Below are 17,139 nucleotides of genomic sequence, written 5' to 3'. Positions count from 1 at the left end.
TTGGGACACTTCTCTGTTAGTAAGTCCAGTCCTCCCGAGATGGAGTTATCACTGAGCTCCAGCTGTGGAATGAGAGAGCGAGAGCGAGATCGATCAGGTCAACTTTCACAACAAGGCCTCATTACGTTCCTGCAGATGTCTTAGAAACCATTTCAAAGTAAATGAGGAAACAGCACACAAGCTGCCCCACCCACCCCGGTCATATCCAGGAGGGTGGATGGCCCCTCACTTCTGCTCTAAACAGGCTCAAAAACAGAAAGAACAGCTCAGTTTGACTTCGCACTGGGGAAGAGAAGCAGAGGGTTGGAGGGAGGTCTCTCCGCTCTGTGCCCCCGCTGTACATCGGGAACACCCAGAGTATCTCCGCTCTGTGCCCCCGCCCCACATCGGGAACACCCAGAGTATCTCCGCTCTGTGCCCCCACCCCCGCTGTACATCAGGAACACCCAGAGTATCTCCGCTCTGTGCCCCCGCCCCCACCGTACATCGGGAACACCCAGAGTATCTCCGCTCTGTGCCTCCCCCTCCTGTACATCAGGAACACCCAGAGTATCTCCGCTCTGTGCCCCCGCCCCACATCGGGAACACCCAGAGTATCTCCGCTCTGTGCCCCCACCCCCGCTGTACATTGGGAACACCCAGAGTATCTCCGCTCTGTGCCCCCACCCCCGCTGTACATTGGGAACACCCAGAGTATCTCCGCTCTGTGCCCCCGCTGTACATCGGGAACACCCAGAGTATCTCCGCTCTGTGCCCCCGCCCCCACCGTACATCAGGAACACCCAGAGTATCTCCGCTCTGTGCCCCCGCTGTACATCGGGAACACCCAGAGTATCTCCGCTCTGTGCCTCCCCCTCCTGTACATCGGGAACACCCAGAGTATCTCCGCTCTGTGCCCCCGCCGTACATCGGGAACACCCAGAGTATCTCCGCTCTGTGCCTCCCCCTCCTGTACATCGGGAACACCCAGAGTATCTCCGCTCTGTGCCCCCGCCCCCGCCGTACATCGGGAACACCCAGAATATCTCCGCTCTGTGCCTCCCCCTCCTGTACATCGGGAACACCCAGAGTATCTCTGCTCTGTGCCCCCGCCCCCACCGTACATCGGGAACACCCAGAGTATCTCCGCTCTGTGCCTCCCCCTCCTGTACATCGGGAACACCCAGAGTATCTCCGCTCTGTGCCCCCGCCCCCGCCGTACATCGGGAACACCCAGAATATCTCCGCTCTGTGCCTCCCCCTCCTGTACATCGGGAACACCCAGAGTATCTCCGCTCTGTGCCTCCCCCCCTCCTGTACATCGGGAACACCCAGAGTATCTCTGCTCTGTGCCCCCGCCCCCACCGTACATCGGGAACACCCAGAGTATCTCCGCTCTGTGCCTCCCCCTCCTGTACATCGGGAACACCCAGAGTATCTCCGCTCTGTGCCCCCGCCCCCGCCGTACATCGGGAACACCCAGAGTATCTCCGCTCTGTGCCCCCCCCCTCCTGTACATCGGGAACACCCAGAGTATCTCTGCTCTGTGCCCCCGCCCCCACCGTACATCGGGAACACCCAGAGTATCTCCGCTCTGTGCCTCCCCCTCCTGTACATCGGGAACACCCAGAGTATCTCCGCTCTGTGCCCCCGCCCCCGCCGTACATCGGGAACACCCAGAATATCTCCGCTCTGTGCCTCCCCCTCCTGTACATCGGGAACACCCAGAATATCTCCGCTCTGTGCCTCCCCCTCCTGTACATCGGGAACACCCAGAGTATCTCCGCTCTGTGCCTCCCCCTCCTGTACATCGGGAACACCCAGAGTATCTCCGCTCTGTGCCTCCCCCTCCTGTACATCGGGAACACCCAGAGTATCTCCGCTCTGTGCCCCCCCCCCTCCTGTACATCGGGAACACCCAGAGTATCTCCGCTCTGTGCCTCCCCCTCCTGTACATCGGGAACACCCAGAGTATCTCCGCTCTGTGCCCCCCCGCAAACGAGGAGTTCAGCAGCGATACCACCTCACTCGGTCGTATCTCCCCTTCTCGGTAAGTGGGGCAGTTATTCATCCCACCCCCAGCAGGGTCTCCTAGAGCCCCACACGATCCCTGGCCAGCGAGCGAGGCACCTGTGGGTGTGAAGGAGTCTGTGGGGAAGCCCCTGCCACCCAGCCCAGCACTTCTTGCAGCAACAGTAAGTCAGGGACAGTAACCCGCCTTCTGTGGCACGGCAAGTGTGATTCGGATTTGATGGCGTTGGCAGCCATCCGCCCAGCACACAATCATCGGCGCATACAGCATTGCAGTTAATGCCTGAATCTGTAGCAGAGGGGCCTTCACACCCCACAACTGCTCACCTTTCACATAGAAACCATCAAATGCAAATAGGGTTATGGTTAAAAAAAGGGCTGATCCATAGCTCGGTGAGTAAATGCAGCCCCGCTTGGCAGTACAAACCAGCAAAGCCTGTGGTTTGATCACCAGTCTAAACCTGGTTTGCTGAGTGCAGCCAGCGTGGGGGTCACTGTGCCCCCGGGGTATGGCGAAAAAGTAAAATCAGCCCGAGTTTCCAGTCCCGATTGTTCTCCAGTCATTGCCGCTGGAAGGTCCACGTGTGAGGACGGGATCAGGTTCAGCAACGAGGCCCTCCACCTTCGACAATGCAGACACTGCCTGGGCTGACACACGACGGGAAGGGGGGAGAAATCAGACTAGTGTCACAGCAGGCCCGACACCCACTCCCAACGGAAACACATCTATTATGGCAACCCCCCCGACAAACCCTTTCTAAAATTCGCCACTGCAAGAATTCACCTTTAAGAGTTTATGTAGGTTTGGGAATTTGGTGAGAGACTTGAGTCCCACGTTGATCATACTGAGATACTCCAGCTCCTTAAAACCATCGTCAAAGCCATCAATCTCCCCTTCGTTGCTGCGACAATTGTCAATTACCAGCTCCGCGATCTGAAACAGGGGGAAAAAACACTTGCATGTGACAGCTGTTCATTTTGATGCAATGAAACTCTTCACTGGCCCTGGTAACTCATGGCAGCACGGATTGCAATTGGTGCATGAAAAAATGTCACCTACGGTCTGGTTAGTATTCACAAACCCCCTTCTGGATAGTGGTGGATGGTCAGAGGCAGAGAGTGGGGGTGACGCCACAGCATAATAGCCCGCTGCTACTCACTGCCCGCATGGGTATGGTGTGGAGATGCTGGTGTTGGACTGGGGTGGACAAATGTAAGAAGTCACACAACACCAGGTTATAGTCCAACAGCTTTATTTGAAATCACAAGCTTTCGGAGCGCTGCTCCTTCGTCGGGTGAAGTGGAGAAATGCATAAAGACACAGCTTATATAGTCAGAGAATAATGTCAGATGTTTACAGGTAATCTTTCCAACTGCCATTTATCACACCTCGGCAGAGAGATAATCACAGCAATCAAAGGTGTGAATGGTGTCCAAACAGGTGTCAGGAAAACATTACATCAAAGAACAATGAGGTGGGGTCACAAGGGGTCAAATGTTGCAGATGCTGGGGTCTGTATGAAAAACAAAAAAAGACAAAAAACATTTTTTTTTTGCTGGAAATCACAGCAGGTCCGGCCGCATCTGTGTAGAGAGAACAAGCCAACGACGACTCGAGTCTGGATGACCCTGCGTCAGGTGGGGTTACATGTAGCGTAACACGAACCCAAGATCCCGGTTGAGGCCGTCCTCATGGGTGCGGAACTTGGCTATCAGTTTCTGCTCGACGATTTTGCGTTGTCGTGTGTCTCGAAGGCCGCCTTGGAGAATGCTTACCCGAAGATCGGAGGCTGAATGGCCTTGACTGCTGAAGTGTTCCCGACTGGGAGGGAACACTCCTGCCTGGCGACTGTTGCGCGGTGTCCATTCATCCGTTGTCGCAGTGTCTGCATGGTCTCGCCGATGTACCATGCTCCGGGGCATCCTTTTCTGCAACGTATGAGGTAGACAACGTTGGCCGAGCCACATGAGTATGTACCATGTACCTGGTGGGTGGTGTCCTCACGTGTGATGATGGTATCCGTGTTGATGATCTGGCATGTCTTGCAGAGGTTGCTGTGGCAGGGTTGTGTGGTCGCTGTTCTCCTGAAAGCTGGGTAATTTGCTGCGAACGATGGTCTGTTTGAGGTTAGGCGGCTGTTTGAAAGCGAGTAGTGGAGGCGTGGGGATGGCCTTAGCGAGGTGTTCGTCGTCATCGATGACATGTTGAAGGCTGCGAAGAACATGGCGTAGTTTCTCTGCTCCGGGGAAGTACTGGACGACGAAGGGTACTCTGTTGGTTGTGTCCCGTGTTTGTCTTCCGAGGAGGTCTATGCGATTTTTCGCTGTGGCCCGTCGGAACTGTCGATCGACGAGTCGAGCGTCATATCCCGTTCTTACGAGGGCGTCTTTCAGCGTCTGTAGGTGTCCATCACGTTCCTCCTCGTCTGAGCAGATCCTGTGTATTCACAGGGCTTGTCCATAGGGGATGGCTTCTTTAACGTGGAAGCTGGAGAAGTGGAGCATCGTGAGGTTGTCCGTGGGCTTGCGGTAGAGTGAAGTGCTGAAGTGTCCGTCTTTGATGGAATTTCGTGTGTCCAAGAATGAAACCGATTCTGAGGAGTAGTCCATGGTGAGTTTGATGGTGGGATGGAACTTGTTGATGTTATCGTGTAGTCTTTTCAGTGATTCTTCGCCGTGGGTCCATAGGAAGAAAATGTCATCGATGTATCTGGTGTATAGCGTTGGTTGGAGATCCTGTGCAGCGAAGAGGTCTTGCTCGAACTTGTGCATGAAGATGTTGGCGTATTGGGGTGCGAATTTGGTCCCCATGGCTGTTTCGTGTGTTTGGGTAAAGAACTGGTTGTCGAAGGTGAAGACATTGTGGTCAAGGATGAAGCGGATGAGTTGTAGGATGGCGTCTGGAGATTGGCTGTTGTTGGTGTTGAGTACTGAGGCTGTCGCAGCGATGCCGTCATCGTGGGGGATACTGGTGTAGAGTGCCGAGATGTCCATCGTGGCGAGGAGTGTTCCTGGTTCAACTGGTCCGTGGGTGCTGAGTTTCTGTAAGAAGTCTGTAGTGTCGCGACAGAAGCTGGGGGTTCCCTGTACGATGGGTTTCAGGATGCACTCGACATATCCAGAGAGGTTCTCACACAGGGTTCCGTTGCCCGATACGATAGGACGTCCGGGTGTGTTGGCTGTGTGTATCTTTGGGAGGCAGTAGAAGTCTCCCACGCGGGGAGTACGTGGGATGAGAGCGCGTAGGATGCTTTGAAGGTCTGGATCGAAGGTCTTGATCAGTCTGTTGAGTTCTTTGGTCGGATCTGCGGGTAACTGTCTGTAGTGTTCCTGGTTGTCCAGTTGTCGGTATGCTTCTTTGCAATAGTCCGTTCTGTTCTGTATGACGATGGCTCCTCCTTTGTCTGCTGGTTTGATGACGATGTTGCGGTTGGTCTTGAGAGCGTGGATGGCGTTGTATTGTGCTCGGGTGACATTCTGGACTGTCGTGAGTGCGGCTGATGAATCTGGCGTTGATGCATCTCCTGACAGCTTGAGCATACATTTCAAGCTTAGGGCAGCGACCCTCTGGAGGGGTCCAATTTGACTCTTTCTTCTTTGGTTGCTGCACTGCGGATCCCTCTGTCTGCTGTTCCGGATCATTGATTGTCGCATTGGGTTCGCTGCGGACATCTTGGGATTTGTGGAAGAATTCCCGGAGCCTCATTCTCCTGATGAATTCCTCTGTGTCTGCCGCGAGACCGATGGGGTCCATTTTGGTGGTGGGACAGAAATTGAGCCCTCGGCTGAGAACTTCAATTTCGTCTGGTTGCAGGGTGTGGTCGGACAGGTTGACGATGGACTTTACTGTCGTTTCAACCGTGGTACCGGGGGAGGCTTGGTTGCTGCTGCTGGGGCTGCATGTAACCCCACCTGACGTAGGGTCATCCAGACTCGAGTCGTCGTTGGCTTGTTCTCTACACAGATGCGGCCGGACCTGCTGTGATTTCCAGCAAAAAAAAAGTTTTTTGTCTTTTTTTTTTCCATACAGACCCCAGCATCTGCAACATTTGACCCCTTGTGACCCCACCTCATTGTTCTTTGATGTAATGTTTTCCTGACACCTGTTTGGACACCATTCACACCTTTGATCGCTGTGATTATCTCTCTGCCGAGGTGTGATAAATGGCAGTTAGAAAGATTACCTGTAAACATCTGACATTATTCTCTGACTATATAAGCTGTGTCTTTATGCATCTCTCCACTTCACCCGACGAAGGAGCAGCGCTCCGAAAGCTTGTGATTTCAAATAAAGCTGTTGGACTATAACCTGGTGTTGTGTGACTTCTTACACATGGATATGGTACCAGAGGGTACGCTGGGCCTTTGGAGATGCACCACAACAACGAGAGCACGAGGGGAAATTGGTATTCATCTCCTGGTGCAGTTCGAGATTGTATTCCCAGCTGCCTACACACTAGGGGGCATCGGATCACCTGGGCACAACAAAGGCAGGAAAATCAGGTGGGGAAAGAGCACACCTGTCAGGGATAGGCAAAGGCAAGTGTCTGACACCTTAGGGAAGCTGCCGGCGCGGTTCGTACAGCCGCCAGGGCCAGAGAATCCCCACCAATAACACAAGACATGCAGACAGCTGCAGCTTACAGCGGGATACCCACCCACAGGACAGAGTTAATATCAGGGGCAGGTGGAGCTTCCCACATTGCAACCTCCACTTAATCCCTCTCCTATTTCACCAATCACAACCGTCCACTTCCTCCTCCCAGTACCGAGCTCAACCCGCAGTACATTTAGGACCTCCTTACCCTGGACTTCATATCTGTGGAACTCCTGACCAAGCTCCCCCTCTTCCTCCCGCAGTCTGACCCAAGCTCGGTGCAACTACGCGGTATTAATCTCATCTAACCGCCCCCCCCCGCCGCCCCGAACCGCCATCCTCACTTCCCAGCCGTGGCACGGTGCTGCACTTTTGGGTTTCTCCATTATAAAATTCCCAGATTTGGGACAGTTCCCAAAACAAAAAAGGGAATTGTTTAGTTATTCCACATGTCTGAGTCAATGCCCTGCAGCAGTGTCCGATAACCTTATTAACAGAAAGATGGAACCAGCCTGCTTCGGTGTTATATCTATCCCAGTCAGTAGCACGTATTCAAGGCAATTCATCCGATGGGACCCCCCAGAATTTGAACATTAGTTCAAGCTCCTCCAGTCATCAGGAAATCCCTACACCATACTGCCACAGTTTCCATCATTCAACAAATCCATCACTTCAGTGACCTAGTACCATCTGTCAGCGAAAGGAAAATGGGTTGTAAATCACACCCTTGGGTAAACAGCGGGCAGAAAACAGGCCTCAGGATGCAACATATTACAAATGGGGAGTGAAGAAAGTTCTAACCATGACCGGAATCCGACACGTTGAGCCTTTGCTGAACTCGTCCAGTGGAGGGGTTTACAAGGCTGCTCCATTGTCGTTAGGTGAGGAATGACTTGAGGCTTCGTGGCTGTTTTAACACCAAGTCCCAGTGCCCAGACCTGCCACTTCCCACCATGGGCACAGAGACTGATCAAAGGAAGCGCCTGCAGTCAAAGAATTTCTACTGGTGTGCAGGAACCAGAAAACAGAACGGTGCACCGGCCTCACTGTACACCGAGCTCACGCACTGGATCTGTCGGGAGAGACAGTTAGCCTCCTTTTATCACTGAAAGGTCAGGATAGCAGCTGCCATCAGCTGAACGACGGGAAACCAAGCCGGGTCTCCTCCTCTCCCCAGGCGACCATTAGGGACAGCTATGGCTCACAGGCCTTCGAAACTGAACAGCAAGGGCTGGTGCACAGACCCGCCTACTGTACAGAAACTAAACGTGTGCTTACACAGACGCACTTAAATCAGATACGCACTGCACATTTTGTTACAGATGCAAAGTCATCCTAAAACGCTGGGCGCTTCACAGTTGAAGCCTGAAGACATTCCAATTTGCAAAGTTCCCTTGACTGACCAGAGGCTCGGTTTCCTTAACAATCAGACTTTGGGGTCTTAAGGGACACAGTTCCACCTCCCCAGCCAAGATTACGCGGTGCATCACTTCTGTTCAACGTTGCAGCGTTTGCAGGAATTTCCTGTGGGCGTTCATGCATCGGGGCAGCAATGCAGCGACAGTCCCGCCCGTCAAACGTGCTGACCCCCTTTGGCTGGAGGAGTCAGTCAGTCACAAAGCCTGTAATGTGCAGCTACGGCACCGCTGGTCACTAGCAGTGGGAGGGAGATTTACAGCTTCCTGCTGTGCTTCAGCTAGTGTCTACACATAACTGCTGTATAACCGGCACAAAGATCAACCTCTCCCAAACCAGCACACTGCCAGCAACGGTATCGGCAAGATGTGCACCGACACTATTTTTGATGAGAGTTCACAGTTGTGCAGCCGATCCACACACCAACCTCCATCGCCTCGCAAACATCTGAACACTGCCAGCACCTCAAATTAAGTCAGACCGTAGTCTCCAACATCCTTGGCACTAACACCGTTATTACACACAACCCCCCCCCGTACTCTCCCACACCAGCCCCCACCCTCCGTACAGTCACACTGGGTCTCCAGGCACCACCTCAGGTCTCAATATCGAGTTCAACAATTTCAGATCATAACCTCGGCCCCTATTTCATTTTCACTTATATTTTTCCACTCCTTTCCTTTCCCCCCCCCCCCCCCTTTCCTTTTGTTTCTCTCTCACACCTGGCAGCTATCTTTTGCCCTGCCAGTACACTTTACACCTAATCACAGCCTATTACCATCTCGTCTAGCTTCTAATCTCTTTTACTTCTTTTGGTTCTTTTATCCGATCGCAGCCCTGCCTTCGATCTAGTTCCTTTTCTCTCCAGTTTTGAAGAAGGGTCAAACCCGAAACGTCAACTCAAATTTCTCTCCACGGATGTTGCCTGACTTGCTGAGTTTTTCCAGCATTTTCTGTTGTTATTTCGGATTTCCAACATCTGCAGTATTTTGCTATCGTACCACCTCAGGGACAGCCTGCCGTCTGGCCGCACAGACTGCGTTTCACCCTTCCTTGCGCAGAGGGTTAGCTGCTTCCTGGGGAGTTTCCCCTCTTCATTCGCCAGTGGCCATCGTGACACAGCGCTGGCCAGACACAGCTGGCAAAGAGACAGGGCAAGCTATTCTCTCACACTTCAAAAAGGAACACTGGACAACGAGCAGATCCATCAGTGGAGCGAGCACGGTCCTGAAACAGTGTTAGCAGGTGGCAGGCTGGTGAAGTAGTAAAATGGTTACTTATGGCTGCTCGGCCAAATGGGCCACACTGAAATGTAACTGAGCATCCTTGCATAAGATTTGGGAGGTCCTGAGGTTGTGAAAGGTGCTATATAAATGCAAGTCTTTCTTTTTATTCATGATCCACATACTACAGGCCTGCCACACCTGAAAACCACCAGAAGCCCAGATATACCACTCAACATAGAAGATAGGAGCAGAAGTCGGCCATTCGGCCCCTCGAGCCTGCTCCGCCATTTAATGAGATCATGGCTGATCATCCAAACTCAGTACCCGGTCCCTGCCTTCTCCCCATATCCCTTGATCCCTTTAGCCTGAAGAAATATATCTAACTCCTTCTTGAATATATTTAACGAATTGGCCTCAACTGCCTTCTGTGGTAGAGAATTCCACAGGTTCACCACTCTCTGGGTGAAGAAATTCCTCCTCATCTCTGTCCTAAATGGCTTACCACTTATCTTTAGACTGTGACCCCTGGTTCTGGACTCCCCGACCATCGGGAACATCCTTCCTGTATGTAGTCTGTCCGGTCCTGTGTAAGCTTCAATGACACCGAGCCGCTGCCAAACCGGTCAAATGCTTTCTTCCTCTCGAAGGTGCCCAGCGATGGGATACGAGGCTACATGTGGTGGCTGCCCTCTGGTACAGGACATAGCTGACCATCCTTCATGGGCGAGCCTGGCCAGCTATTCCACCGCAGTTAGCACCATGGTAAAGTCCAAGACGGTCCCTACACCTGCTGGCTCAGCGAGTAGTGGGGGCTCGCAGACCAGGAAGGCCCTTGGTTCAACTCCTGGCCTGTGCGGAGTTAGCTGGTCTCGGTCGCGGCAGCAGCAGCAACAATAAGCGACGTCAGGGACACTGGGTTGAGGAGCAAAGAGCCAGGGTTCCTGCTCCTGGTAAGTCTCCAGCAATCCTCATTGGAACACGCCTGGTGTCCACACGCACACACAAGACAGCCGGGGCTAATCTCAGAAAAAGAGGGTGGACTGGTTTGTTTCAAATGGCCGTTTCTTGTTCCTAAAAATTCTGATGCTCATTGAAGGACAATGCAGTTGGTCACAACACCAACACGGAGCACTGCAGTGATTGGAGGCAGATTTCTTCCCCCCACCACCTTAAGTCTCTCATACACTCCCCAGTAATGCTGGTAGAGCGGCGAATGGGAAGAATATTGGCTCAAAATCAATAACGAAACCCGATCTCCTACTCACAGCAATTCAGTCGCGAGGGACGGGGAAAGTGTTACAGGAAAGTCTGAAGGTACAGGAGTGCATGCTACATGTAATCACCCAGTGACTCACTGATACATGCACTGTGTGAACATAAGAAGATAGGAGCAGGAGTAGGCCAATCGGCCCCTCGAGCCTGCTCCGCCATTCAATAAGGTCATGGCTGATCTGATCCTAACCGCCAATCTACTATCACAGAACCAGCTCCTGAATCTAACAGAATTAGACACACGAAATAGGAGCAGGATCAGGCTACACGGCCCCTGGGCCCACTCCGCTACCCACAGGGCCATGACCGATCCGAACCTAGACTCATGTCCAAATGTGCTATTGGACCACAGTCCAGGAAAACATCAGGTTCAAACCCTGGTCTCTGTTCAGAGACTCAACCCAACGGGCCCACGATAACTGCCCTTGGGCAGGGAGGGGCGCTGAAGCATGAGTTGCTCATCGCTATCCAAGTGGCACTCGTAGGGTGGAGAGGCAAAGGCAGGATCAGGCTTGGCTGCAACAGTCCCTACAGGTAAATAGGTCACAAACTCGAATCTAAGCTCACACTCAAAGACCCATCATCACCCATCGACCCACTGCAGTACAAGTTGGTACTTGTAAGAGGGGAAGGTGAAGTTATCCACTTTGGCAGGAAAAATAGAAAAGAAAAATATTTAAATGGTGAAAGACTACAGAATGCGACGGTACAGAGGGATCTGGGTGTCCTCGTACATGAAACACAAAAAGTTAGCATGCAGGAACAGCAAGTAATTGGGAAGGCAAATGGAATATTGGCCTTTATTTCAAGAGCGATGAAGTAGGGAGATCTTGCTACAACTGTACAGGGCGCTGGTGAGACCACACCTGGAGTACTGCGTACAGTTTTGATCTCCTTATTTAAGGAGGGATATACTTGCATTGGAGGCAGGTCAGAGAAGGTTCACGAGGTTGATTCCGGAGATGAAGGGGTTGTCTTATGAGGAAAGGTTGAGCAGGTTGGGCCGATACTCATTGGAGTTTAGAAGAATGAGAGGTGATCTTATTGAAACATAAGATTCTGAGGGGGTTGGACAGGGTAGATGTCGAGAGGATGTTTCCCCTCGTGGGGGAACCTAGAACGAGGGGGCATAGTCTCAGAATAAAGGGTCGCCCATTTAAGACGGAGATGAGGAGGAATTTCTTCTCTCTGAGGGTGGTGAATCTTTGGAATTCTCTACCCCAGAGAGCTGTGGAGGCGGAGTCATTGAATATATTCAAGGCAGAGATTGACAGAGATTTGAGCAACAGGGGAGTCGAGGGTTATGGGGAACGGACAGGAAACTGGAGTCGAGGCCAAAATCGGATCAGCCATGATCTCACTGAATGGCAGAGCAGGCTCGAGGGGCTGAATGGCCTGCCCCTGCCCCTGCTCCTATTTCTTATGTTCTAAGAGGAAGGCAAGGAAGGGCAACTTTCACAAGGGAACAAGTAATTCAGGAAGTGCTGGGATCTCACACTGGGGCACTGGCTGCACCAAGTAAATTTGTCATGCTTACGAGTATCTCTGCCCCGGGGTATTGGAGGGGAGGAGCAGGAACCAGTTCCCAATAATGCTGCGGAAGTTGCAGAGGGAGCCAGAGGACGCTGCTCCCACTGCCAGGCAGGAACGCAGAGCCGAGAAGCCGCCGGGGGGGGGGGGTGCTCAGGAACTCTTGCAGCAGAGACCGACCAGCGGAGACAACTTGGTTCATCACGAAACGGTTCTGTGCAGGCGAAGCAAGCAGCTTGAGCAAGTCAATGCTGGTTCCTGACCTGCAGCAAAGATGAACTGACTGGGCTTAAACTGTTTAAATTAGAATTATTGAAACACACGCACACTGTTCTTGGGAAGCCACTGGGAAAAGCAAAACTGCGACCAACCCACTTTTCCTTGCTGGGTGTCACTGGTCCCCATCGAAGACCCTGCAGAACTGGCAAAGTCTGTATTTGATGCTGCAGCTGCTGATAGCTGAAAGGATCCAACAAAATTCAGGTGCTGGCCGCTTCCAGACATGCAAAGTTTGCCTCCTTTACTTTGGCGGGTGCCTTGACTACCAGGCACATATTATCGAGGTGAAACTGCAGTCAGAGTCTGTTCCTGCGCCTACTGTCGACATCAGTTTGACAGCACCACAAGGTCAGACTCCACTACTTTTCACACCATTGCATAGAGACTCTTCAACTCCAAGCCCAAGGTAACTCCAAGGACAGCTGCATTCACACAATCCCACGCCAGTTCCACTTGAACATATATTACACCAAACAAAATAGACCTTACCTCCCTTCCCCACCAAGACAAACTTCCCCATAGGTTCCCTATTCTAGTCCTGAACTCGCACCTTTCTCTAGTTTCTATTCTATCGCCCCTCATACCCTCTCCGAGCTCATCTTGTCCACAGCACCCACCTCCTGCCTTCCTCAACCCTATTCCCACCAAACTACTGACCACCCAACTTCCCTCCCTGGCCCCCATTAGCTGATATCGTCAACGGTTCTCTCTCCTCAGGTACTGTCCCCCCCCTCCTTCAAATCTCCAGTCATCTCCACGCTTCTCAAAAAAAACCCACCACTGACCCCTCTGACATTGCAAACTACAGCCTCCCTTTCCTCCAAATGTCCTTGAACATGTTGTCACTTCCCAAATCCGTGTCCATCTTTCCCAGAACTCTATGGTTGAATCCCTCCAATCAGGATTCCGCTCCTGCCCCAGCACGGAAACAGCCCTAATCAAAGTCACAAATGACACCCTATGTGACTGTGACCATGGTAAGCTATCCCTTCTCGACCTGTCTGCAGCCTTTGACACGGTTAACCACACTGTCCTCCAACGCCACTCCTCCGTCATCCAGCTGGGTGGGACTGCACTCGCCTGGTTCCATTCTTATCTATCCAGTCGTAGCCAGAGAATCACCTGCAATGACTGCTCTTCGCGCTCCTGTACTGTTACCTCTGGCGCACCCAGGGATCTATCCTTGGCCCCTCCCTGGCCGACCTCCAATCTTCCACCCTCCATAAACTTCAGCTTATCCAAATTTCTGCTGCCCGTATCCTAACTTGCACCAAATCCTGTTCATCCATCACTCCTGTGCTCGCTGACCTACACCGGCTTCCGGTCCATCAACACCTCAAATTTAAAATTCTTATTCTAGTGTTCAAACCCCATGGCCTTGCCCCTCCTCATCTCTTACCTCCTCCAGCCCTACAACCCTCCGAAAACTGCTTTCCTCCAATTCTGGCCTCTTGCACATCCCCAACTTCCATCGCTCCACCATCAGCGGCCATGCCTTCAGCTGCCTGGGCCCCGAGCGCTGGAATTCCCTCCCTAAACCTCTCCGCCTCTCTCTTTCAAGGCGTTCCTTAAATCCTACCTCTTGGGACCGAGCTTTGGATCACATGTCCTAGTGTTTCCTTATGTGGCTCGGTGTCAAATTTTGTCCGATTACGTGCCTGTGACATTTTACTAGTTTGCGGCATGTGTGGAGTGGACAAAGGCATGATTGGGCTCCAGTATGATGCCTACCAAGACTGATTATTCTGCCAGCAGTCACTGTCCGGATTCACTCACAAAGCACAGCCACCTTGTGGGATGCTGTGAAGGGGAGAGGGAGCTGGTGTCATATAACCAGAGACAGCACACCCAGGGGAGAAAATAATTTGCTTTTTCAAGAAGTTCCATTAAACAAATAGGTTTGTCGTTGTAACACAAGGAATTCCATAAAATTTGCCTAAGAACATAAAAAATAAGAGGAGACCATTCGGCCGGTCGAGCCTGCTCCGCCATTCAATAAGATCATTGCTGAGCTTCGACCCCAACTCCACCTTCCCTCTCCATCCCTAGATTCCTTTAGTATCCAAAAATCTATCGATCTCGGTCTCGAATATACTCAACGACTCAGCATCCACAGCCCTCTGGGGTAGAGAATTCCAAAGATTCACAACCCTCTGAGTGAAGAAATTTCTCCTCATCTCAGTCTTAAATGGCCGACCCCTTATTGCGAGACTGTGACCCCTAGTTCTAGACTCTCCAGCCAGGGGAAACATCCTCCCTGCATCTATCCTACCGAGCCCTTCAAGAATTTTATACGTTTTAATGAAATCACCTCTCATTCTTCTAAACTCTTGGGAAAATAGGCCTAGGCTACTCCATCTCTCCTCACGGGACAATCCTCTCATAAGAACACAAGAAATAGGAGGAGTAGGACATTCGGCCCTTCGAGCCTGCTCCGCCATTCAATAAGGTCATAGCTGATCTTCAACTTACTGAGACATCACCTTGTGCTACCAATTTACAGCAGTGGGACCGCACACAAGCCCTCAGCTCAGAGAAAACACAAAATCTACTGGATTTTTCTCCCCTCCTGAAGGCACCTGACTGTTGCTCGGGTACAGTTCTGTGGGGCCAATCAGCAAGTGCCCTACTCGGGTGAGTCCATAGGCTATTCTACCGTCAAAGGCCTCACGGCCAAACTCAATCCTCTCCTCGCCCAACAGGGACACCAGATAGAGGTCAGAAGCAGGAATCCTCGCCATTGGTCTTCTTTCTGAGAAAAAGAGGTTCTGTTGCCAATGGCTGCACCATTGTTGGCTGGCATACTAATGGTTGGCAGAGATCAACTCAATCAGTAGAGATTAGGGTCAAAGCAGGGACCTTCTTGTCTGTGTGGTTCCGTACCACACTGGGTGGTGCTTATGCACACAGAACCGCTGTAGGAGGTGAATACATTTGATTTTTCACTGATCACAGTCATGCCGACCGTGGCCAAACACATCTAGATCCAGGAAGCAGCAGTGGCCGGAGAGACATCCTCCATTCCATACTTCTTTCACAAATCTGGATTGGAAGTGAATTTGCAGACAATGTAATTTAAAAAAAAAAGGGGGGGTAAATACTTGGTCAGACTCAGTAGATTTAAACTTCCATCTTCTTGATTTTGTGGGGTTGGGGTAGGGATGGAGAGGAGGCAGGGACTGGAAGGATGCAGACATGCAACAGGATGGTCGTCTTGGGAGCATTCACTGTGTTGGGATGGGTAATTTACAACTCAACAACAACAACTTGTATTTATATAGCACCTTCAACTTAGTGCAACCTCTGACTGGAAGGTGCAGGCAGGGGAATAATAGAAGCTTCATTCAAACCTGGTATTATGACCTGGGGGCAGTTCGGGATGCTAATGTGTCAAACAATCACTTCAAAATCAACTGCACTACCTCTGTACTGAATGCAGAGTTATAAAGAATTGCTGAAGTTCATAGATTTAAAAAGTAATTGCATTCAAGAAAAATGTTGGATCTTCAGAACCAAAACAACCTCCTGCCCCCGTTTCAAAATTCCACATTCATTTAAAATTGTAAAAAATATGTACAAATTGAGGTCATGCATTTTTAAAGGCTGAATAACAGAGGCTATCTTTGAGACCTTGTACACAAACTTGCAAATAAAAACCTCATCAACCATCCCAAGATAATAAGCTTCAAGATTCCCCCCCCCCCGTGTCATAAAAACTGCTCAAACCTTGCATTCATTCGCTCAGGTTTGCTGAACTGTAATTATTCTACTTCCAACAGCACGTTTGATTATTAATAATATTTTTTTTTTTTTTAAAATAAGTTCACAGCAGCAGCAGCAACATGATCCATAAATCAGGCCTTTGGGCATGACCGTCATCATTACAACTGTAAATGAACACCATTAAGCAAATGCACCTTTGGAGAAACATTGAATTGGGGTGGGTGGAAGAGGGGTGGGGGAGAAATGCTCTCCTCCCAACACACAAACTGGGCACTTTTTTTTTTTTTAAAAGTCACACAAAAAGACAAATAGCACAAACATTTCCCCCCCAAACCCAACAGTGCTGAGCCTCAGCAGAAAAGTTTCACATCCAAACAAACAACAACAAAAAATGCTCATTTAATGTCTAAATACATTTCTATAATAAATATAAATATTATTGAATTACACAGGGTCTGGTGAGTTTAAAGGGAACTATTGCAATCTAATTTCAAGTGGAGATGGAGTCATCTTTTTGAAGGGGAAGGGATCAGAAACAACACAAGTGACATGTGGTGCTGGAGCTTCACTCCATTAATGTGCAAGTCTACCTCTCCTGGGCTCCTGTTCCTCAACTCCAGGTTGATCCTTTTCTTCATCTCCATTTTTTCCAGCTTCTTTTTTTTAACAAAAAAAACCAAACAAAAAACAAGAAGAAAAATAAATAAATAGAAATGCTTCTCTCCCTCCCTCACTCACACTCACACACACGGGATCCAGCCAAGGACAAACAGCCTTTATCCCCTCACAGCTACTCAGCCTCCATTACACACGCCGCACAGCCGGCCTGTCCCGTCCCGCCTCCCGCCCCCGCCGCTCGCCCATTGGCCGCTGCCCCCTCTCCCACCCGCCCATTGGCCCAGATTCGCATCGCTCGCACCGTCCGCCTTCATCTCCCAGCGCCGATTGGTCCGACGTCACGTCAATCATCTGCCCCGGGTGGGTGGGCGAAAGGGCCATAAAAAAAAAACGCGCCTGGTGATTGGGCGACGGCTGCCCCTTTTCCTGATTGGATGGTTCGCCCGTCAATTAAACTGTGGCCGCTGG

At 51.1% G+C, this 17,139-nt stretch overlaps 1 protein-coding gene across 2 annotated transcripts in view; it reads right to left on the bottom strand.

The window, feature by feature from the left end:
* LOC147086349 (acidic leucine-rich nuclear phosphoprotein 32 family member E-like) overlaps positions 1 to 16,886 on the bottom strand; it is a 16,989-nt gene extending 103 nt beyond the window's left edge. The window contains exons 1-3 of one of the 2 annotated variants that reach the window (XM_085978414.1): positions 16,644 to 16,886; positions 2,795 to 2,944; positions 1 to 62 (exon numbers count right to left, since the gene is read on the bottom strand). The exon at positions 1 to 62 is cut by the window's left edge and continues 103 nt beyond it. In XM_085978414.1, coding sequence (XP_085834540.1) covers positions 1 to 62; positions 2,795 to 2,944; positions 16,644 to 16,697 — 266 coding nt within the window. In that variant the 5' untranslated portion in view covers positions 16,698 to 16,886. Of the gene's footprint in view, positions 63 to 2,794; positions 2,945 to 8,010; positions 8,110 to 16,643 lie in introns of those variants that run through there. The other variant, XM_085978413.1, reaches the window with a different exon arrangement.
* Positions 16,887 to 17,139: the final 253 nt, after the last annotated feature.

The sequence above is a fragment of the Somniosus microcephalus genome, unplaced genomic scaffold (assembly GCF_052327205.1).
Source record: "Somniosus microcephalus isolate GS21.2 unplaced genomic scaffold, FLI_Smic_1.0 unresolved_chr7, whole genome shotgun sequence".
Lineage (NCBI taxonomy): Eukaryota > Metazoa > Chordata > Chondrichthyes > Squaliformes > Somniosidae > Somniosus > Somniosus microcephalus.
The sequence above is the reverse complement of the archived record's forward strand: the minus strand, read 5'-3'. Positions and strand labels throughout refer to the sequence as shown.